At 31.8% G+C, this 22,374-nt stretch overlaps 2 protein-coding genes and 1 long non-coding RNA gene across 11 annotated transcripts; 1 reads left to right on the forward strand and 2 right to left on the reverse strand.

The window, feature by feature from the left end:
* Window positions 1-92: 92 nt before the first annotated feature.
* Window positions 93-11,410, reverse strand: LOC103863453 (ubiquitin). 9 transcript variants are annotated; one of them, XR_004457823.1, is made up of 7 exons: window positions 9,690-9,862; window positions 9,349-9,616; window positions 5,073-5,174; window positions 4,794-4,974; window positions 4,284-4,708; window positions 3,920-4,055; window positions 93-3,806 (listed from the first exon to the last, which is right to left on the reverse strand). XR_004457823.1 is itself a non-coding variant. In XM_033290868.1 (5 exons), the coding sequence occupies exons 1-4, from the start codon at window positions 9,790-9,792 to the stop codon at window positions 5,141-5,143; spliced, it is 327 nt and encodes a 108-aa protein (XP_033146759.1). In that variant the 5' UTR covers window positions 9,793-9,921; the 3' UTR covers window positions 4,423-4,974; window positions 5,073-5,140. The 9 variants fall into 9 exon arrangements, 1 of the variants encoding a protein (XP_033146759.1); XR_004457825.1 differs by lacking the exon at window positions 5,073-5,174 and having other exon boundaries at window positions 4,639-4,708; XR_004457822.1 differs by lacking the exon at window positions 5,073-5,174.
* Window positions 5,204-8,821, forward strand: LOC103863452 (beta-fructofuranosidase, insoluble isoenzyme CWINV2). Its single transcript, XM_009141195.3, has 6 exons — window positions 5,204-6,246; window positions 6,431-6,439; window positions 6,528-7,546; window positions 7,688-7,935; window positions 8,193-8,307; window positions 8,447-8,821. Exons 1-6 carry the CDS (start codon window positions 5,910-5,912, stop codon window positions 8,639-8,641), a joined length of 1,923 nt encoding a protein of 640 aa, XP_009139443.1. The 5' UTR covers window positions 5,204-5,909; the 3' UTR covers window positions 8,642-8,821.
* A 154-nt stretch (window positions 11,411-11,564) lies between the features above and the next one.
* Window positions 11,565-22,249, reverse strand: LOC117133506. The gene is made up of 2 exons (XR_004457357.1): window positions 21,773-22,249; window positions 11,565-20,787 (listed from the first exon to the last, which is right to left on the reverse strand). It is a non-coding gene; the product is annotated as an uncharacterized LOC117133506 (long non-coding RNA).
* Between the last annotated feature and the right edge of the window lie 125 nt (window positions 22,250-22,374).

Raw genomic sequence — 22,374 nt, forward strand, 5'->3', positions numbered from 1 at the left:
TTAGATATGACGCACCAAGACGGATCGAAAAGATCAATGGATATTACACACCATTGAAAGAAAAGTGAGAATCACTCTCAAGGTTCCAAAAATAATCACTCAAAACTTATTTTATTTCAATGGAGATTACAACTTATTTATAAGAGACTAAACTTGCTCACAAAGCTAGATAGTTATTACATTGGAAATGATAAAACTAGTGCATGGATGAGAGAGAGTGTTCTTTAAACAAGCATTCTTTGCATCGAGGAGAGAGAAGCTTTTCATGCAATTAACCACCTAATTTTCGTCACTCTCTTTGGACAGCAAAGAAACCATTTGATTTTGAATCTTCTTGGTCTTGTAACTTGATAAAAATAGGTTTGACATATTAGCTAATATCTTGGGTCAATTTCTGAATGTCTTCCATGTCCATAGCTTCACATATGAACCCAATATCACATTACTAGTACTGCTGCAAACAGAATCAATTTTCCACAGAATTCATACTGAACTGTTATTCAATAATCACAAAATATCTATCAAATGTATACTCCACTTACTTACTTCTAACAAAAATCATCCTCAAATAGAGTTTATATCCATTTTCTCTATTTAATCTTTTTCCTGCTGGGAAGATACATATTTGTAAACCGTAAACTCAACAAATGCATTGAATTAGACATTCTCTAGGCTAGAAAATTTCCTCAATCTACTTATCTCATGTTTCACCATAAAACTGAAACCAAAATCATGTCAATAACAATTTCGAAGAGAAATAGTTAAAAATTCAATACAGCGCAAACCAACTTAAAAAAAATAGCGAATCAGAGAATTTTTACTAAATTTTGAGAAGCGATGATGGTCAAATATGACAGTGTTACACGGACAATCCAAGAAGATACAGTGTTGATAGGATTAGATTTTAGGAGAAATCGGTCTATGTGATTTTATGAGGTTTGGCGAGCACTGTGTGAATCTTCACTCTTATGTGTTCAGAAAAAAAGTGGATTTCATTTTTTTCTTTTTGCAAAAAGAACCCTCTAAATGAAAAAAAATATGAATATCAAATTGTCACTTTGAAAATGGTAGGATAAACCTCTGATTTTTGGATTTAACTTTGGTTTACTACCGATTTGGTTTGGTCTAAAGTATTATCACCCAAATTTTGATTTGATGGCATTCAGTTTTAAAATGATTATCAATGGAGAGACTTTAGTTTAATTTATTTTTGGTTTAACTTTAATTTGAACCAAATCTATCTCAAATTTGGTTCACACATGTTGGGCTTACTTTTATATTGGTGTTTATTAACTTGAGCTAATTTTTACTTTTGTCAAAATAGATTTCTATAAGGTTTGATGGTTTAAGGATCATATTATCTTCGGGTACTAAAGGATCCAAGTGTTATACAAAATATGAGTCGGATGTAGACAAAGATTGCACTAGCAATGGACTAGTTCTGCAAACAAAATAAGTTTTCCTCACAATTGATTACCAAACTATTACTCAATAATCACAAAATATTGTAGCAAATGCATACCCCACTTACTTACTTCTAACATAAATTCTCCTCAAAACTATACATTTCGTATAAAGAAGAAACAATGCTTACCTCAAACAACTTCATCTTGAATGCAGCCAAATCATGTTTTCCCAACAATAAGTAGCATAAACAATTTCTTCAACTTTTTATGCTATGATAGAATCCTCAGGCCCTGCGAGAATCACAGTGAACCCTAGCTTTCTAACCATCTGTATCACCTGAAATAATTAACATGGTACAAGCTTCATGGTTTTCATCCAAGTAAGCATGATCCCAGTAGATTATGCCCGCAATTATAGTTTTATCTGCTATAGGTTTAAATACTAATTTCACTGAAAAATCAAATTTCAAAGACCATGATCACACAAAATAAGCAATATGTTTCCATTAAGTATTAAGCAAAAGAATAAAATTTTATCTATGAATCTTTCTGAATAAGTTGTGATCTCTAACTTTCCTTTGTGACCCTGATCATTCAGAAAGTATTGTAGGTTTGGGGAGAGAGTAAGGACATCAAATCATTCTGGTAAACTGAAATTCTTATGTTCCACGGAGCTCTCATACCATCGTGAAAACTCATCAAACTTTTGCCGGATTCAAAATACCCAAAGAACCAAATTTCACTTAACAAACCTTTCAACCCCAAAACCTCAATAATATCGGCTCAATTTCTCGATTCCGCATCAAACCTTTCTCCACTCATAAACTACTCATTTTCTTCTCTACAACAAGCCTTTAAGAAATTTTTTTTTTGGAAAAGCTTTTCCTCTACATCCTTTAGAACTAACTTATTAAACTCATGTATAATCTTAAACCTCTCAACTCTTCCATCATTTCACACCCAAAATATTTTTGCAACTTCCTTCTTTGATTTGCAATCCATGAGAGATGCAGTCACCAAAAACTTAACGAAAATATCTTCCATTTATTCTCTTCACAAATGCACTCTCTTGAAAATCAAGTTTTTAAGCATATCAAAAATAAGGAACAACAAAGTCTATATCCCGTTTCTCTCGTTTTTTTCTTTTCCTGCTGACAACATACATATTTGTAAACCGTAATCTCAGCTAAGACATTAAATCATACATGCTCTAGGCTAGAAAATATATTCAATCTACTTATCTCATGTTTCACCATAATACTGAAATCCAAATCATGTCAATAACAATCTTTAAGAGAAATAGTATAAAATTCAATACATCGGAAACCAACTTAAACAAATAGCGAATCAGAGGATTACTTACCAAAATTTTGAGAAGCGATGATGGTGTAATACGATAGTGATGAGAAGCGAATATTGTGCAACGCAAAAAATCCAAGAAGATACAACATTGAATGGATTAGATTTTAGGAGGAATCGGTCTCGGTGATTGATGATGGAATTGGTCTCAATGATTTTAAGAGGTTTGGAAAACACTATGTGATTCTTCACTCTTAGATGTTCATAAAATACGGATTTTTTTTTCAAAAAGAATACTCTAAATGAAAAAAAAAATTGTATATTAAAATGTGATTAAAGAAATGCAAGATAAACCTTCAATTTTTGGAGTTAGTTCAGTTTACTACTGATTTTGTTTGGTCTAAAGTACTGTCACCCAAAGTTTGATTTGATGGAGTTCAGTTTAAACTGATTATCAATGGAGAAACTTAAGTTTAATTTAATTTTGTTTTAACTTTAAATTGAACCAAATTTTAATCAATTTTGGTTCACACATGTTTGAGTTTATTTTTTATTGGTTTTTATTAACTTGAACTCTCTTTTTTTTTTTTTACTTTTGTCAATATAGATTTGTATATGATTACGCATAAACATATCACAATGTAACCAAAAACTAGATTGTCAAAACTAAAAGATAAAAGAAACCACAACAGATTATAATTTAACCTCCATGGTGCTTTAGTGCACTAGCACTGCTGCAAACATAATTAGTTTTCTTCACAATTGATTACCAAGCTATTACTCAATAATCACAAAATATCGTAGAAAATGTATATCACTTTCTTCTAACATAAATTCTCCTCAGACCCTCTACATATTGTATCATCAATTTCCTATTGTGAAACAAACTGTCAAAGTACAAAACAAATATTCTTATCCATTACAAGAAACACTTTAAAACCAAGAGAGCTATAACTGCTCTTATTGTATAAATCATATCAACATCTCCGGAAATCACAAGCATTGTCGTTGGTTCGTGGTGCTTGTCAAGATAATTGTGAAACCAGTCCACAGTGCCCACAATTGTTGCTTTGTCGGCGGTATCTTTATCTTTGATTAATTCTGAAATAAGAAAGTATGAAGTTATGAAATCAACGGCTATATCACTATCTTCGTGTGATTGTAAATAAGAATGTAATCAAGTGTGAAATCAAAGAGAAAAATAAAGCGCTTACCCGTAGGAGAAAAATACATCATCTGTCATGGCTACCTCGAAATAAGACAATAGCTCGACATCCTCCAGTCGTATGTAGCCACAAGACTTTAGATAGTTGACTAGTTTTCCTCGAAGAGTTTCGAAGTTAAATCCATCTGGTAATTCACAATTAGAAAAATCTCTGTCAAAATAATTAGTTGGAACTTTCCTACATTAGTATAAGCTGATTCCCAAGTATCCCTTATCAAATTATGTCTCAACATATATTTTTGGGTATTGCAAAAGTCCTTTGCTTGATTGGTGCAACCATGATAAACACCATTTTAGTTTGTTTTTTTTTGTGGGAGAAATTTTACATTTGGAGGTAATATTTGATCTCTTACTCTGGAGATCTTTCCCAAAATTTCAACGGTTCGAAAGAAATGGTTATCTCAATATGCAAGATTTCTTTTCTGCAAAAAGTAAGCAGCCATCTATTATTTTTCTGATTTAAAGTCATTCAGTAACGCCATGACAAACAACCTTGTGAAATCCTCTTTCATTTTTCTTCTGTTGGCTGGAAAATATGTTGTCATAAGCTCTCAGATTCTCTAAGGTTACAGCCATGAGAACAGTCGCCGAGAAAATTTTTTTTTATCCATATTACCTCGATTTATCCCTTATATTTTAATTTTCAATCGAGATCCCAAACAAACTTATTCATTGGATTGAGCTTCCCGAACATTGACTTGATATTACCATAAATGTGTCTAACACAATGCATATATTCGGCAGCAAGTAGTTGTCTCTTCACAACACTGATTAATCTCTACAAAAGCAAACATCCAAGTAATAACATTGGGAATTAAAAGAAAAAAAATAAGGTTAAAGCATTAACAAAGAACCAACATTACCTTTTGCTGATTTGAGACCATCACAAAGCTTGTTTCATCACCTAAACCCAAGTCTTCTTGTAGCTTCTTCACAAACCACTCTCAGTTATTTGTATTCTCTTTCTCACCATTTCCCCCATTCAATTGGATAGATCTGGTTATCACCATCCCTCCCAAGTTCTACCAGAAACTGCCCTTTAACCTTAGAATTCAAGAAGGTTCCATCAATAACAATCAGTTGTTTACATGTAGCTTTCCAAGTCCTTGAGCACACAAATAATTTTAAGAACAAATCCTCACCGTCTGAGTTCTTATAGCTTTGCACTTCAACAAAACTACTGAGATTTGAGTGAAGGATCTCAGTTCCATCATCCCTCATGTAAAAGTGATATTTCTGTACATCTAAAATCAATCGAACCGAATGATTTGATTTTCTGGTTCATCAATGTTCTTTTCATTTTTGTAATTGTTTGTTGAAACTGTATGGCTCGTTCATAGTTTTTTTTGTAACCGAAATATGAATGTTTAAAAATATATTTACTGACTACTGTTCACTATTTTTTTTATACTAAAGATATACATATATCTACAAGAGGATCTGCACTCGAAAATAATGCAATTTCAGCTTGCAAACACTGCACGGATCAAATGTAAGGAAAGTAACGAAGATGGTATCTTACTTTGGATTATCTACTTTTTTCTTCGCATATTACTTGCAGAGCCGGCCTTAAAGGAAAGCTAACGAAGCTTGTGCTTGCGGCCGCCATATATTATCATTTTAAACAGCTTGATGTTGTAAACATCCACGGTCATGGGTTCGAGTGACTCTGGCAACATTTATTAAATTGCCTTCTAGCCACATATGTACTAGAACCGGCTCTGATTACTTGACTTACCAGTCTTATCTAATCTTTTCTACTTTTACCAAGTCATTATTGTTTTGACAACCCTCAAAATATATGGATCATTGTCCAAAATAGTTGACTTGTAATTTTGAAATAATAATAAAGTTGTTAAGAATGGATAAGGAAGACAATAAAAGGTAAAACAGCCATGGACACATTATACTTCTAATTTTAACGTGAGAATAAGATTATTTTACGGATCATTAAGATTATCTTCAAAGTTCAAAGCATTATGTATTTTTCCTCCTTACTCTTCTTTATAAACATCGCATCAAAATATATTTCTCTTCATCACAGAGTTTCCTCTCGCATAATAAATTTATTAACAAATCAAATAAAACAAAATAAATCGGTGATCATAGATTTTGATGCACAAATGAGTGCTTCAAAGATTGTTTCTTTGTTACTATTGCTTGTATTAATCAATATAAGCAGTAATGATATCAATGGCGTCAATGCATTTCACAAAGTTATCAAGAAAATGCAATCTAAATCAACATCGTTAGAGGTAGTGAGCCATCTTCACAGAACCGGGTTTCACTTTCAACCTCCACGCCATTGGATTAACGGTATCTTGTGAAAAGTTATTCAAAATTCATATTTATTCTAGAAAAAATATAATAAGAACGAAAAGAAAATGGTTGTTTTAAATTGTTGATGTAACCAAAACGTATTGTTGTTCTAACCATTGTTTTCCTTTGGTTTGTTGTTTTTTGCAACTACCTTTTTGGTGGCATTTCTCGACTCCAACAGATCCAAATGGTAAGTCCATCACATTTTTATCTATTTTGAAACTAAAAACAAAAACCATTATATGATTATAATGTGACAATATTCTAAAATAAAACAGGTCCGATGGTGTACAAGGGAGTCTACCATCTTTTCTACCAATACAATCCCAAAGGTGCGGTTTGGGGTAACATTGTGTGGGCTCATTCAGTTTCTAACGACTTGATCAATTGGGAAGCTCTTGAACCGGCTATTTACCCCTCCAAATGGTTTGATATCAATGGTACATGGTCCGGTTCAGCCACCAACGTACCGGGAAAAGGACCGGTTATCCTCTACACTGGTATCACTGAGAACCATACTCAGATCCAAAACTATGCCATTCCCCAAGACCTTTCCGACCCATACCTCAAGAAATGGATCAAGCCCGACGATAACCCTATCGTAAGACCCGACCATGGCGAGAATGGATCCGCTTTCCGTGACCCGACAACTGCTTGGTTCAACAAAAAAGATGGGTACTGGAGAATGCTTGTGGGCTCAAAGAACAAGCGTAGAGGAATTGCTTATATGTACAAAAGTCGTGACTTCAAGAAATGGGTCAAAACTAGACGTCCCGTACACACTAGAAAAGCAACCGGTATGTGGGAATGTCCCGACTTTTTCCCGGTTTCCATTGGCAAGAAAACCGGTTTAGACACCAGCTATGACGGTCCAAACACCAAGCATGTGTTGAAGGTTAGCTTGGACCTGACCAGGTACGAGTACTACACTCTTGGAACGTATGATACTAAGAAGGATCGTTACAAGCCTGATGGTACCAGTCCTGATGGTTGGGATGGTTTGAGACTAGATTATGGTAACTTCTATGCGTCAAAGACATTCTTTGATGAAACGAAGAACAGAAGAATCCTTTGGGGTTGGGCTAATGAATCTGATAGTGCTGTGGAAGATACCTTGAAGGGTTGGGCCGGTGTTCAGCTTATCCCAAGAACGGTCTTGCTTCACTCTAGTGGTAAGCAACTCGTGTTTTGGCCTATTGAAGAAATTGAGTCGTTGAGAGGAAAGAATGTTCAAATGAACAACCAGAAAATAGAAATGGGTCAACGCTTTGAGGTTCAAGGGATCACCCCGGCCCAGGTAGTTATCATGTTTTTATACTATGGATACCTCTCAACAATTTACACTTAATATAGGGACATAGCCGGATGAAACATTCGTTTTGGCCTTCAAATTATTATATATGAAAGCATGACTCCTAAAATGTGAACGTAAATACAGGTTGATGTGGATGTGACATTCAACGTTGGAAGTCTAGACAAGGCAGAAACATTTGACGCGAGTTTTGCAACAAAACCACTAGATTTATGTAATTTGAAGGGTTCAAATGTGACTGGTGGGGTTGGACCTTTTGGTCTGATCACCTTGGCTACATCTGACCTACAAGAATACACTCCCGTCTTCTTCAGAGTCTTCAAAGATGCCACAACCAACAAGCCTAAGGTCCTCATGTGCTCTGATGCCAAGCCGTATGTTTTCATAACTCTTTAACTATATTATACTTTTTTGGGTTAATATTTTTATTTAGTTATTATGGGATTTTCATCTTTAAACTTTGAACGCCACGTTTTTTACGTTTTTCAGAATCCACATATATATTATGGCTAGACTATCAATCTATCATAATATATATATATATATACACACAAAACTCACTTTTACGTTTAAAACCATCTAGTTTTTAATTTGGTTTTTCTAACATTTAATCTGATATATATATACACAGTTCAACTCTCAAAGGAGACACCGGCACTGACTCCACGGAGAAGATGTACAAACCCTCGTTTGCTGGTTTTGTCGATGTTGATCTCGCCGACGGAAAGATATCTCTAAGGAGTTTGGTACGTTTACAAACTTATTCATTTTTATTCTGAATTATACTTTATACATTCGCAAATTAAAATGATGTAAAAAAAAAGAAAATTAAAATAATAGATTCCATAGTTTATCGGATATGACACTAATTAATAATCTGTGCAGATTGATCACTCGGTCGTGGAAAGCTTTGGAGCAAAAGGAAAGACAGTGATAACATCTCGAGTGTATCCTACCAAAGCTGTAGGTGAAAACGCTCATTTGTTTGTCTTCAACAATGGGTCACAGCCTGTGACTGTTGAGAGCCTCAACGCATGGAACATGCAGAAGCCCGAGAAAATGAACCAAGGAGCTAAATGATCACATTCTTTTTATTGTTTTCTTTAATTAATAAAATTCATTTATTTTTTATAAGAAAGAGAGAGCCTGTGACAAATATTATAGAGAAGAGACTAATTGTGTTTCTTCTCTGTGATTCACTTGTACATAGTCCATTGCTTATATGGACTAGAAATCTCAATAAAATCACTATTTATAAAATAACATATAGAGTAAAAAATGAAACAGCAGTGAGCATTCTTCCTCAAATTATTGGAGAAGACATGCATCTTTGCGCCTCGTAGAGGGATTTAACGTTCAGGTTTGAATCTATGTTTCTACTTTCTATCTTTAGTATAGATGCATATATGCATGTATACTATATTCAAACTGTTGTCTTCTAAGTTGTTCAACCGTAAAAATATTAACTTAAAACTTATTGAGATGAAAGCATAGGTCTATCTACACTACCTTCGTCAAAGAAAACATATTAGTACACTCCAATGAACATTTTGATTCTGTCTATCTGATCATTTTCATAATGTACCATTCAAGAAAATCATCTGGAAAGATGAGAAATTTGACCAGCTAACAAAGTTTGGAGAATGGGATGTTTTGATATAGGGAAAATTTATAACCTCAGCACGCATTATAACTTGCTAGAGAAGCTAAGTTAATTCCCAAAACAACTTAAAAACCTAATCACAGAACAAACTAACATGGAAGTGACAAAAGACTTGGAAGCTTACTTGCGGCAAATCATCTTGTCCTGGTTGTACTTACGAGCCAAGGCCATCAAAGAAGGCTCGATGATACCTCCCCTAAGCCTCAACACAAGATGAAGCGTTGACTCTGTAAACAGATATTTATTCAGACAAGAGAGTCACAACATAAACGTAAATAACTAGGACAAAGATTTGATAAAAGTTGATTTCTGGATGTTGTAGTCAGCCAAAGTACGGCCATCTTCGAGCTGCTTTCCGGCGAAGATCAACCTCTGCTGATCCGGAGGGATTCCTGTTAAGAGATCTGGTTAAGTATATATGTAGAGGAGAATAGAGAGTAGTGAAGTAGGGGAAGAGTGGGGTACCTTCTTTTTCTTGGATCTTGGCCTTGACATTGTCGATGGTGTCGGAGGACTCGACCTCGAGGGTGATGGTCTTGCCGGTTAGGGTTTTCACGAAGATCTGCATCTTTCTGTTCCGTCTCTTCTTTCTTTCCGCGAGTTAGCTCAACAGAAGGAGGCGGGTTTTATGCCCTTTCATTTTTAGGGTTTTGTTTATTATTGGTCTGGGCCATGTTCTGTCTAAAATTCCAAGAGAATATTTATAAACAAAGGCTTTTAAATGTGTCTATGATGCATAGCACTTGGATGGATTAAGGGCATCAGCAATGGTGATACTCAAAGCACAAATACTTCGAAATAGTAGTTATGATTAAATTTTTTATTCTTTTTCGGATTTAAAAAAAAACTAACCAATCGCGGGCCGTCACGTGTCAGTGGGGCCGCGAATAGTTAAGAGGCTCAGCAAATCGAATCCTTAGCTAGGGAGTTTAAGAGCTTTTGTTGGCATAAAAACATAGATGAAGTGGGACCCACATAATTTTATAATAATTTTTTTCTTAATGATTTGTGCTAAGGATCATTGTTGCAGATGGTCTAATAGAAACAGTTATGGCCATTTCCTAAACTGTTGAATGGGGGAGGCAAGTACGAGGGTATCACACACTAGTAGAGGCATAATCGTGGTAATGCAATTATGTTGGTTTTTGGGTTATAATGTTATTCTCATTACTAGTTACATATAAATATAATCTAAAGGTTCATCAACACTACAACTATACTATTAGATGCTGGAAATGTATAGCATATTCACTTCGATTAAATTTTCAGAAAATGTAATGATCATGAAGCAAATGTCCTGATACTTTGGCCAGCAGTGCGGTTACATCTCAATCTCAATGGAACATGTCCCATTGTAGTCCATCTTTTCTTGAATTCCTTGTTAAACGTTTAAGGGAGTATACTCAATCTCAATTCTTCACAGCACAGAAAATGTGCTGATACTTTGGCTAGTAATGCCGTTAAATCTCAACCTCAATGGAATCATGTATTGAAGTCCTTGTAACCCAAGGGCCTATATAACTAACAATCACCAAACTTTTAGTCATATAACATGGCAATAAAGTCTTTCGGAGTTGATACTACAACAAAGCTTTTAGTAATCCAAATCTCTTTTCCATCTATCAAAAAATAAAATGTAGAGATGACTCCATAAAAGAGATCCTCCAGCTGAGGCCAAGACCAAAACAAAGCCTCCTTCCCCTTCTTCCACCCTTTCGGCGAGTACTGCCGGTAGGAAACTAGGAATTGGAGTCACATCCTCTTGAGCTCAGAAACAAAAACAATGTTAGAGATTTGTTCACATTCTAAGATGCAATAAGCAAAAACATTTGAGATAAAAAAATTCTTTTTTTTACCAATGCGACCAATTTTCATTCCAGAACGGGCAAGGCCGCTTAGTGCAGACTGAGCACCAGGACCAGGGGTCTTGGTCTTGTTACCTAGAGTCGGCTCTGCTTGTACGACTAGTGGCACGGAGCTTCACATGCATCGCTGTGATTCCAAGCTCATGTCCAAAAAAACGACTACAATTACAGAAACGGTTTATAAAATACTCAGCTCTGTAATGCATGTTCGCTCTTGCCTCTTTAGTCCTTACCTTGCAACTTTGAGCTACATCTGTAAAAAATAAGAAACCAAAATAAACAGCTCAAGAACAAGAGAGAGAGAGAGAGAGAGAGAGAGAGAGAGAGAGAGAGAGAGAGAGAGAGAGAGAGAGAGAGAGAGAGAGAGAGAGAGAGAGAGAGAGAGAGAGAGAGAGAGAGAGAGAGAGAGAGAGAGAGAGAGAGAGAGAGAGAGAGAGAGAGAGAGAGAGAGAGAGAGAGAGAGAGAGTAAAGAAGGAGAAACTTAATTCCTTAACTTGTAAATTTTGGTTATAAAACATATTTAACCTAATCTAGATCTGGACATAATAATAAATACAGACAACATGCAAGCTTCTTGAATAAAGAGAGAAGTCACAACTTCCAAAGTCATTTGCATGTCTCCAACGGTCGAATGGATACGTTTCTGTGGATGGGTGACAGTGGAGATAGCTTGCTGGATGATTAAGCATGTATAGGTAGCTGTGGATGGTTATTCTTCTCAATACTATCTTTGTGATAGCTTCTTCGATTTGGTTCTATCAAAGGAGCTTGTTTGATGTACATGCAAGTTTTTTTATGTATTATGGGTTCAGTTGATCTATTTTTTTGTTGTATTAGTTATGTGTTTGTTGCTTTAGGATAGTTGTTTGTTTTGATTCTATCTTGACTCTCATTTGTGGGCCAATGTAATTTAAATAAGGCCTATTTTCCGTGTGTTATAACAGATAAATAGGTTGTTCAGAGCATGCCACGTGTCACATATTTTCTTTTCGAAAGTGTCGATATAGGTTTTATAACTAAAATGGGCTTGATCATTTGTTTTGGACTTTCCATGTTTCTTTAAATGGGCTATTAGCAGACATTATTAACCCAGCCTAATAGTAGCAGTCTCAGTCTTCATCTTCAACCATTTATAGGGTTCTTCACGTTCTGCAACTACCTATTCTTAAAACCGACCGTGACGTTTTCACTGGGTTATGGGAGCAGATAATAATGGCGTTATCTGGTCTAATCCGTCGTACGTGTCGATTCCGCTGGAGTTCTTCACACCGGAAATGGGAAACCTGAACCGTTACGGACTGTTCAATCGTCATCATTAACAACCTTCTTAATTCCTTTTTCCCCACTCCTTAATTTCTCATTCATTGCATCTCTTTTCTTCCAGTCGGTGAATCTGCTAAATAGATGAGTTTTGAAACCGTACACTTCATCTTTTCATTCCTCACAATCGTAAATCCCTTACAACTTTCTTTGAGCAGAATGGCGACCTCCTCTCTCCTCCTTTCTGACTTGAAGGTCGGGCTTTCAAGCAACTTTTTGATTACCATCGCGTTCAGCCATCGAATTTTCTTTTTGTTAATGGTGAGTTTTAGTTATTGATTTGTTTATGGAGTCAAGATTATAATTATTTAATTTTTATCGGTTTATAATTCTTGCAGACAACGATTCTGATGTTTTGGAGGTTCCAGTTAAGAAGAATATTAAAAACTCCCAAATAATATGAATTGATGTCTTATTGCTTTGGAAGAGTTGATATTTTTCTTTGATTTGATTTCTGGGTTATTCTTAGTTTTGTTTATGTTTCTTCTTGGTGTCGGTCCATTGTGTTTGAAGAAACAATTATACATCATCTCGTAGCTCTCTTCCTGACTACCATGTATATCACTGACGTGATTGCTCATTGTATCCTGCCAAAAAAGGAACAAACACAAGAAACTGACTACAGTTATCCAAAGTTATACCAGTTGTACATAGTTTTTCCAGTTATCCACGGTTCTATCAGCTGTTCCTAGTTTTCCAGTTATCCAAAGTTCTACCCGTTGTTCCGAGTTATACAGTTATACTACAATTATAATCAAGAACAAATTGAATTTCAACTGCCCAAGATCGATCTAGGTCCAATTTTACTGGGAATTCCATTCTACTGCCTATTACACTCTCATTCCACCATTGAAATGCATTATATACCAATTTCCTTTATGAATCGGCTCCCAAACAAGACAAGCCCGTTGTGCATACTCTTAATTAGATTCAATTGCAAGAATGTTCAATACGGAGACCACAACTTACGGATTTCTAGACTCCTTGCTAGATGTCAGGTTACGATGGAGAAGCTGCATGAGAGAGGAGCTGAGTGCGGGAGAGCGGAGTGGAGGTGAGCGGAACTGGGAGGGGCTGGGAACTGGGGGTGGGAACTGCAGGGGGCGGGGAAGGGGAAGTTCGATCCGTTTTTTGGCTAGCTTTTATCAATTTTTTTTTAATTTGATAAATCAAAACTGATTTTTAACCAAACCCAAATACCAATCCAACCAAACCAAAACTTCAATTTATGTTTTTTCTATTTTTTTTTAAATAAAAAGGTATTTTTGTCAATCACCATTTCATTAATGAATTAGGGGCATAGGAGATTTCATGAGGGCATAGAAGATTCCTCCATGAGATGTAGGGGCACGCAAGCCATTTTCCCTTTACCTTCACATAAGCTTAAACGATTCCATAGACCTAATTGTGGCGAAGGAACCGCCGGTGCACGGCTTCAAAGCTTCGGTCGATGTATCTTCCGACTAAAAAAGTCGTACGAAAGATGGGGCATGGGTGGAGAACGATGATGTTGTAGTCAACGTTTACGAAGACGACTCCTACGAGATAAAACTCCCTTAAATTCCTCAGGCTATCTCTGATGCCGTTCCTCCAGCTCCCGTCATCAGAAGAAGGTCGACACTGACTCTCAGCAAAACGACATTGAACGGCGTTAATTGAGTTGTGAGCACCGTAGCATTTCTGTTATTATGTTTAACGGCAGTGTGAGAGTTTATTAATTGACATCCGTTATGTAGCGTTTTAAATACCCGGCCTTCTTGACAAAGATTATGCGGAAGATAATTAACATCACATACAAAATATCAAACCTTTCTTCATATTCACATTAAATGTGTTATATCTTCTTCCATGGTATGCAATTCGAAAATTACAGAAAAAATAATAATTTAATGTCAATGATCGAAATTATCAAACAATAGTTTAAAAAACGTAGCCTTATGGAGATGGAACCTTGTCATCCCCATATGTACTAAAACATCAGGTTGAGAATTATGATCCAACAACCTGAATAAAATATTGGAAAATATCCACAAAAAAATTACCTTTGTAGATTTTGAAGACACATTACCGTCATGGACTCTAAACTCAAACTCTATTGAAGAAGAGAAACTGATATGTGGTTTAGAAGGGGACAAAAATAATGAAAAAGAAGAGTGATCGACGTAGTATTATTCTTTTTCGTTGATTGATAAAAACCCTGCATTGTCTTTTTATATTCATATTAAGTTTTTTAAGGGTTCAGAAAACCAGAGATGAACCGGCCATCTCCATATATATACCATAAAACAACATGGTTATCTTACCCCTTCTCCAATCCGCGTAAGTCTCTTCCAGATTATAACACAAGCTCAAAAACTTTAATCAATCTGAGTGGCACCAGCATTATATTTTGTGAACTTAACTCACAAATCACAATTTCCTAAAAAAAAAATATACTTACTATCAGAACTAAGATGAAAAATATATTGAAAATATGTAAAACAATTACTATTTCATGAATGAATTTTTAAAGGTGAAATATATATATATATATATATATATATATAATATTTAAGAAAACAAAACAAATAGTAAAATTTAATATTACAAATTATATTTATAGTTATAAATACTATTTCAAATTTATATTATTTATAGATTATTCGTTTTTTTACTCATCCGTCCGTAGGGCGGGTTAACCTCTAGTTTGTTATAAATTATCAAAACTAAACACAAAAAGCACAACTTTTGTGAATATGGAAAGTAATTAAAAGTAATTGAGTTTAATTGTTATTTACGAAACAGCCAAATGGATATTTGATAGACACACATTTGTAGCTTTTAGTTGAAACCGTCGTTTGAAATAGACGTTTCAGCGTATCATTAACTTTTATTTTAATTTATTTACTTTTCTAAATTTAAAATATTTATGCAAGATATTTTAAAGTTTTGTTGTGTCTGCTTTATTATTATAATTATGGTTATTATTATTTAATATTATCTATTACTGTATGCAAATTTTTTAATTTTTTGTCGCTTGTAAAAAATATTTTTCAGTCATTTTTGAATAAATCGTATCTATAAAAAGACTATTTCTAAAATAACTTTAAACTACTTTAGTCACGTTATTTTATAATAATCATCGTAACAACTCTTTTATTTTCTATAACCGCTGTTTTAAATTTTGACACATACAGAAATTTATTAGATTTTATGTTGTGCCGATTATTACCGTATAATATATATGCTTATTTTTAACCAATAAACTTAAGTAAAGTTGATAAAATTTGAACATCAATTAAAATGTTGCACTAGAAATGAAAAAAAAAGGTGAAAAAATACATTATAAAACAAAAATTATTTGTTTACTAGTCAAATTCATTTGTTCATATTTAGTTGCAACATTTCTCTCTTCCCTCAACATCTAAGCAATAGATAGTTTGCTGGGCTTGTTTAAATGCACTAATGCAATGTTTACTGATTTACCTTTGTTTCATATATTTGTCTCTACTGTACTTTACTATTTTCCCACTTCCAATTAATAAGTCAATTACTAGATAAAGAATCTCATGTTCTCTGTCCACAACATACAATTACTTTATTCAACAAAATTAATTATTTATCATAAATAGCTCCTTTGCGTCCTTATATATACATATATATACATTTGTTTAAGCCATCAGTACCATTAAACCCCTCACCTAAAACAAGACAAAGAAGAAAGATAATACAGAATCCCTCTCGACCAGCCCGAAGTTTCTAAGATGTTAAACAAGAATGGTAAAAGAGTTAGAGACGAGTCACCGGCCAAAACGGCGGAATCTGTAGTTGCTGATCAGAGGTTTAAACGAGGATCTTCACCGACCCACTCATCATCATCGTTTTACTCGTGCTTGTCGACCACGGAGGAAAAGAAGGAGGAAGTTGCATCGTCGTGGATTGATGAGGAACCGTCGGTGCTGGTGTTGGTAGGATGTCGAAGGTGTCTTATGTATACTATGGTTATGCAGAAAACGCTACGTTGCCTTAACTGCAAATGCAATGATCAGTTGATCCTGTTTTAAAGAATTTGTTCTTAGTAATGATTTCAGTTTGGGACTTTAGTATTGGGATTTTCTCTCTGCATGGTGAATTTTTCTGTATTATAAAGTCAAATGAAAAATCAAATTAAGTAATAACCTTATCATTTCTGTTTATTTCATTTTTGTTATTAGAATGTTATTTTATTAACTGAGTTTGAGACGGTCTGAGAAACCTAAGCGGAATATGACAACTAATAAACACACAAGTTCAGATTCAAAAATCTATAGCACTCTTACTTATTAGGTCTGGTGTTGTGTTTTCTTTCCGATCAACTCATTTTAAGCCATACGTTTTCATATTTTAATATTTAAAGAGTCTAATACATATGTAAGATATATTTAGAATATTTTATAAAATTGTTTCTGTAATGATTATCTATATTTATTTATTCGAAATCATAATAGAAAGATTATAATTTTGGTGGAGTTTGATTTTTTCAAATGCTAAATCTTGGCGTTAGTCTAACTCCATTTTTTTTTCGTCATATGGTTATTCTATTACTAAAACATGAGGTGGTATGAATAACTAAGCCGGAATATAACAACTAATAAATGAGATCTCTATGAAAAAATCTTGCAGTTCTAGCTAAGAAATCAAATATTTCATTCTGTCTTCGAGGAATAAGAGCAATCTTGAAATCTGATCGTAGGATCTTTATCTCCGTTTATGTATGTATAGTTATATACTAATAAATCAACTATTAGCATAAACAAAAAATTTAAACTAAAAATATTTAGTAATAAGCACTAAATACAAATTTAAAGCAAACAAACAATCAACACACCTCGAAAAAGATAAAGAAAGCAAATACTATGATAATATATGATTTGCTTTTTTTTTGTCGACTAATGGTATTTCTTTGATTTTAACGTCCAGCAATCCAACTCTAAATAAATAAGATTAAAATACTATATTTCCGTTTTAAAATTAAATTATTCTTCCAAAAACAGAATGTTTTATGTTTTAGTTTATAAAATACCATTAAAATCTGAAAAGAGTTAAAATATTACAAACTTTATCATTTATAAGATTTTCAAAAAGCTTTGAAACTATATCACATGATTTCAAGACTCTTCATCAGCTATAGAAAATTAGAAGCACTTTATAACCCTAAAGTTTGTGAAAATTGGGTAGTTCCGTTATGGCATTCTAAAGTATTTCTTTATACATGCATGTGATCACACAAATCATACAAAAACAAATATTGAATGTGATTGGATATCACAATTAGCGATATATTTTGAATGGAAAAAAATCATTGTTCTAAAAATTGGTCTAGGCCCCTGCTTAGGCGGCAAATTGGTCATACCCGAAAATATTTTTTTTAATTTGATTTATACAATTTAAATTGGTTTAAACTATTTTAAACCGGTTTAAATCGATCTAAATCAGCCTAAGACTGTTAAATTAGGTAAAAATAGTAGTACAAATCCATAATTTTTTCTAATTTCTTTTGTTTTGTATATTTAATTTTGATAATTTATCAAAATAATTTTAGAATTAGATATAAAAACTAAAATATCTTTTATATATATAATAAATCAATAATTTGTTAACGCCTAAGCCTCATATAATATTTTAGTCACTAATCCTCTATAAGATGCCTAGTTAGCGCCTAGCGATTCCTAAACACTGGAAAAAGTATTTACTGTCATTTTAATTTTTGTCGTGCCAATCAAACCAATTTAATTTTCTTACTAGATTCTGACCTGCGGAGTTGCATGTGATTATTTATATGTATAGTTTATGATTTGATGATAATTTATAAATTTTGGTTCACGTCGAGATTTTATATTTTTGGTTTTGTTCGGTTTTTGAGTTTTGGTTTTCGCTTCAAAAATGTAGTGATAGTTGGGTTATTTATGCATTTGGTTTTTGTTTTGAGTTTTGTTATTTTGGTTTGGTTCAAAAAATAATGTTATGAACCAGATAAAATCTCAGGTTCAATTCGAACGTGTGCGTCTGGAAAGGGAAATGAAATTTTTGATCTTGATTCTCATCTAGGTAGCTATATTTTTATTACATTTTCTGATTTTTTTTGTGTTGTTGAATATCTTTACATTTTAAATATGTTCAGAGAATTGTTATATCTCAAAGTTATATACCAAATCAGAATTTACCAATATCATTTGAAATATTATATATTTGTAGTCTAAATAAGGATTATGTATGTAACATGCGGTCGAGCATTTTGAATATCAGGATCCGAAGAATCAGTATGTAAAATCAAATATCAAATAAGACATATTATCTAATTATGATTTTTGACAGTATGTAAATAATTGTTTGGTAATATTTTAAATAGAGAAGTAGTTATTAAGAGATAATTCAGTTACAACGATTATTAATAGTTTCTAAAAGGTATCCTTACGATATTATTTGCAAGGATATATTCAGAATAATATATAAATTTTTTATTTTATTTTATTAAAAAGGGATATTTTATATAGTTAATATTTTCACAAAATCTATGTTTAACAACGAAAAAAACACTACAATTTTTGTATTAATGTAAGTTAGCTTATTTTGCGGAATGTCAGTAAATATTTGTTTACCTACTCTTGTTAAGATTTTGAAAAAAAAATTACGGATGAATATAAAACCGGTTTGTGTACACTCAGAATCAATACTATTAAAAGAGAAGGAGTTTTAATAAATCTACTTAAAAAACTTGTTTGGACTATTTTATTAACTAATAATATTTTGATCGTTTTTTGATTTGGACAAACAATATATTACTTTAAATTTCTCTAAAAATTATTTAGTCAAAGATTTTATTTATTGGACCCATATTTTTTTAGAAATATAAAGATTATACCATATATATACGACCACATAAATTTGATTCACGAAAATATAATATCACATACACTTTATTATATTCTTCTCTAAATATGTCTCATTAACTTCATAATTAAGATAAGTTTAAAAATTATATTATGTTAATTTTATTTTATTGATAAATAGTATTTAAGATAAGTTTAAAATTATCAAAAACGCAACAAATCTTTTTTTTAGTGCTCAACAACAAACCTACAAATCTATACTATTAGATTAGCCAAAAATCTCTCAAATAAATCTTAAGTTTCACCAACTGAACAAATGTAACTTTTATAAAATGCATAAAAATATAATGAAAGGTTAGATTTGGGCATTTGGGTCTTCGGGTCAAATATAAATTGGTTTCTTTGAGGTACAAGTTGTTTAGGATTTGGGCATTTATATCCAACTAGGTATTTTATTTTTTTGTTCATATCAGTTCTTTTTAGTTCCAGGTCAGTTTGAGTCAATAATTCAAGTATCTATAAAATTTACTATGTAATTTGGCTACATAATGAGTCTAGCTCGGTTCGAGTATTTAGGACAAAAAGATGTAAAGAATCTGAAAAATCAACATACAAAAATACCCAAAATCAAATAAATACCAGAAATAACTAAATATCTAAAAGACCAAAATCTTACCCGAGAACCAAAAATATCCAATATTTTAAATATATTTTTAAAATTTGAAATTTTATCCAAAACCTGAAACTATAGCAGAAAACGCGAATCCAAAATTTACAATAATATTTTTATACTGAGAACATATATTAATTACTCAAATATACATAATATGAACAAAACATTCTGGGTACTTTGGATATTCGGAGTCCAACAGAGACCCGCATGTCCAAAAAAATCTAATAGGTACTTTTTCTCAATCCCGAACCTCAACCTGTATTTCGTATTGGTTTGGTTCGTTTATCAAATTTGGGTAAAATTTTCATACTTAAGAAAGAGTTACATAAGAGTGTATATAAAAAATCTCAGATAAACTTATTCATAAGTTATATAAATTTAAACAAAATTTTGTATTTGATATAATACAATTTTATAACATAATAATACACAATATACTCAAAATACTATTTCATATCTAACTTCGTATATAACCCATAAAATCCGCGTTTTCGAATCGCGAATCAAAATCTAGTGATAGGTTATGATGGTAGCAGAATGGTTTACGGTTGATTGTATAAACCGTTTATGCGTAGACCAAATGCTTTCTTGAAAATGTTTGGTTTCTAATGGTTATGATATATTTAGCTTTGATTAAGGTATACTTTACGAATGGTTAATATTAGTTTGAGTTATTGATAGTATAACTTTGTTTACAGATGATTCGATGGCACGGTTTGTGTATGTTGATTCAATGTGAGAAGATTAGCTGGAGAATTATGAATGGTTTATAATAGAGTTGTATATATATTTTGTTAAAGAAATCGAAATATAATAGATGTTAGAAATAGTTGGTTCATGCATGTTTTGTTAGAATCTATCTATACTATTATTTGCGAAGTAAATTTTAGCAATAGAGCTCTCACATTAAAAGTTAGAACGGTTAATATCTATATTACCCTTAATGAATATATATATATAATTAACTATATAATCAAAAACGAATTTCTATTAATAATATTATTATTAATTTTTTTAAAGATAATTCTTATATATTTTGTTGTTATCTTAAAACATAATTTTAATTAGAAAATTTAAAATCCTTAATGAGTTTTATATATAATTAATTACATAATTAAAAACTAAATTTTATTTATAATATTAGATTTTTTAAAATAAGATAATTCTTATATATTCTTATATATTCATAATTTGTAATCAAAAACAAATTTCTATTAATAATATTATTATTAATTTAAAAAAAAATTATTATATATTTTGTTGTTATCTTAAAACATATTTTTAATTATAAAATTTAAAACGCTTAATGAATTTTATATATAATTAACTATATAATCAAAAATGAATTTCTATTAATAATATTATTATTAATTTTTAAAAAGATAATTCTTATATATTTTGTTGTTATCTTAAAACATATTTTTAATTATAAAATTTAAAACTCTTAATGAATTTTATATATAATTAATTACATCAACATTTTATTTATAATTTTATTTTTATTTTTAAATAAGATAATTCTTATATATTGTGTTGTTATCTTAATTTTTTTTTCAATTATAAAAGTTAGGAAAATAACATATAAACAATTCATAATTAAATATTAATCAACTAAATTTGTATAAAAATATTTTTTACAATATTTCTAATATGTGAATGTTTTCTTTTAAAATTTCTACACAATAATAAACATATATATTTTAATTAAATTTTTCGTCATATATATATATATATATATATATGTAATTTGATGTTTGATTTAATTTTTTGAAAACATAAATAATAAGTTATTATGTTGGGTTTTGAATTAATAAAAAATAAACTAATAAATATTTGTAAACTGATTAATCCCGTGTGTGCGGGCTTAATAGCATCGATATAAATGGTTGATAGCTAATATAAATCTAATTTGTTATATTAATAATTAAATGGTCCTATATATCGGTCATCATAAATTATTATATATCTTCACTAAATAAATAATGTTCATGGTTATTTTGAAAGTGAAACTTAACCGGGTGATCAGAATAACATGTATCAACATATCGATTAAATTTAAGTATACTGGTCATCATGAATTATTGTATAAGATGCGCGTGTATATTATAAAATGATGAAATGTACAATAAATCCAAAAAGAAAGATATACCAATGCAATTTTAAATAAAATCCTAAATTAATAGATTAGATACTAATTATTGTTTGAAAAAGGTAAAACCGTTTTTTTTTAACTATGAAGAGTAAAAAAGTCGAACTGGTTTCAGTTTATCATTTTTTCACTCATTTTCTTGATTTTAATTTCCTCCCATTTACTCCCAATATTTACCAATAACACTCACTAATAGTCTAATACTAATACATGATATGTGACCCAAAACCAAAAGGTCAATATTGTGTGACCCAAAACCAAAACCAAAACCAAAACCAAAACCAAAAGGTCAAT

This window comes from Brassica rapa, chromosome A04 (genome assembly GCF_000309985.2).
Source record: "Brassica rapa cultivar Chiifu-401-42 chromosome A04, CAAS_Brap_v3.01, whole genome shotgun sequence".
Taxonomy (NCBI): domain Eukaryota; kingdom Viridiplantae; phylum Streptophyta; class Magnoliopsida; order Brassicales; family Brassicaceae; genus Brassica; species Brassica rapa.

What these genes read in the sequence shown, in the direction of transcription:
- LOC103863452 (XM_009141195.3), top strand. Translation starts at nt 5,910, where the DNA reads ATGTATTTTTCCTCCTTACTCTTCTTTATAAACATCGCATCAAAATAT. An exon ending in AAGGGATCACCCCGGCCCAG is followed by an intron (nt 7,547 to 7,687) that starts GTAGTTATCATG and finishes ACGTAAATACAG; the next exon opens with GTTGATGTGGATGTGACATT. An exon ending in AGATATCTCTAAGGAGTTTG is followed by an intron (nt 8,308 to 8,446) that starts GTACGTTTACAA and finishes TAATCTGTGCAG; the next exon opens with ATTGATCACTCGGTCGTGGA.
- LOC103863453 (XM_033290868.1), bottom strand. Translation starts at nt 9,792, where the DNA reads ATGCAGATCTTCGTGAAAACCCTAACCGGCAAGACCATCACCCTCGAG. An exon ending in CAAGATCCAAGAAAAAGAAG is followed by an intron (nt 9,617 to 9,689) that starts GTACCCCACTCT and finishes ATCTCTTAACAG; the next exon opens with GAATCCCTCCGGATCAGCAG. An exon ending in GCTGACTACAACATCCAGAA is followed by an intron (nt 9,454 to 9,531) that starts ATCAACTTTTAT and finishes ATATCTGTTTAC; the next exon opens with AGAGTCAACGCTTCATCTTG.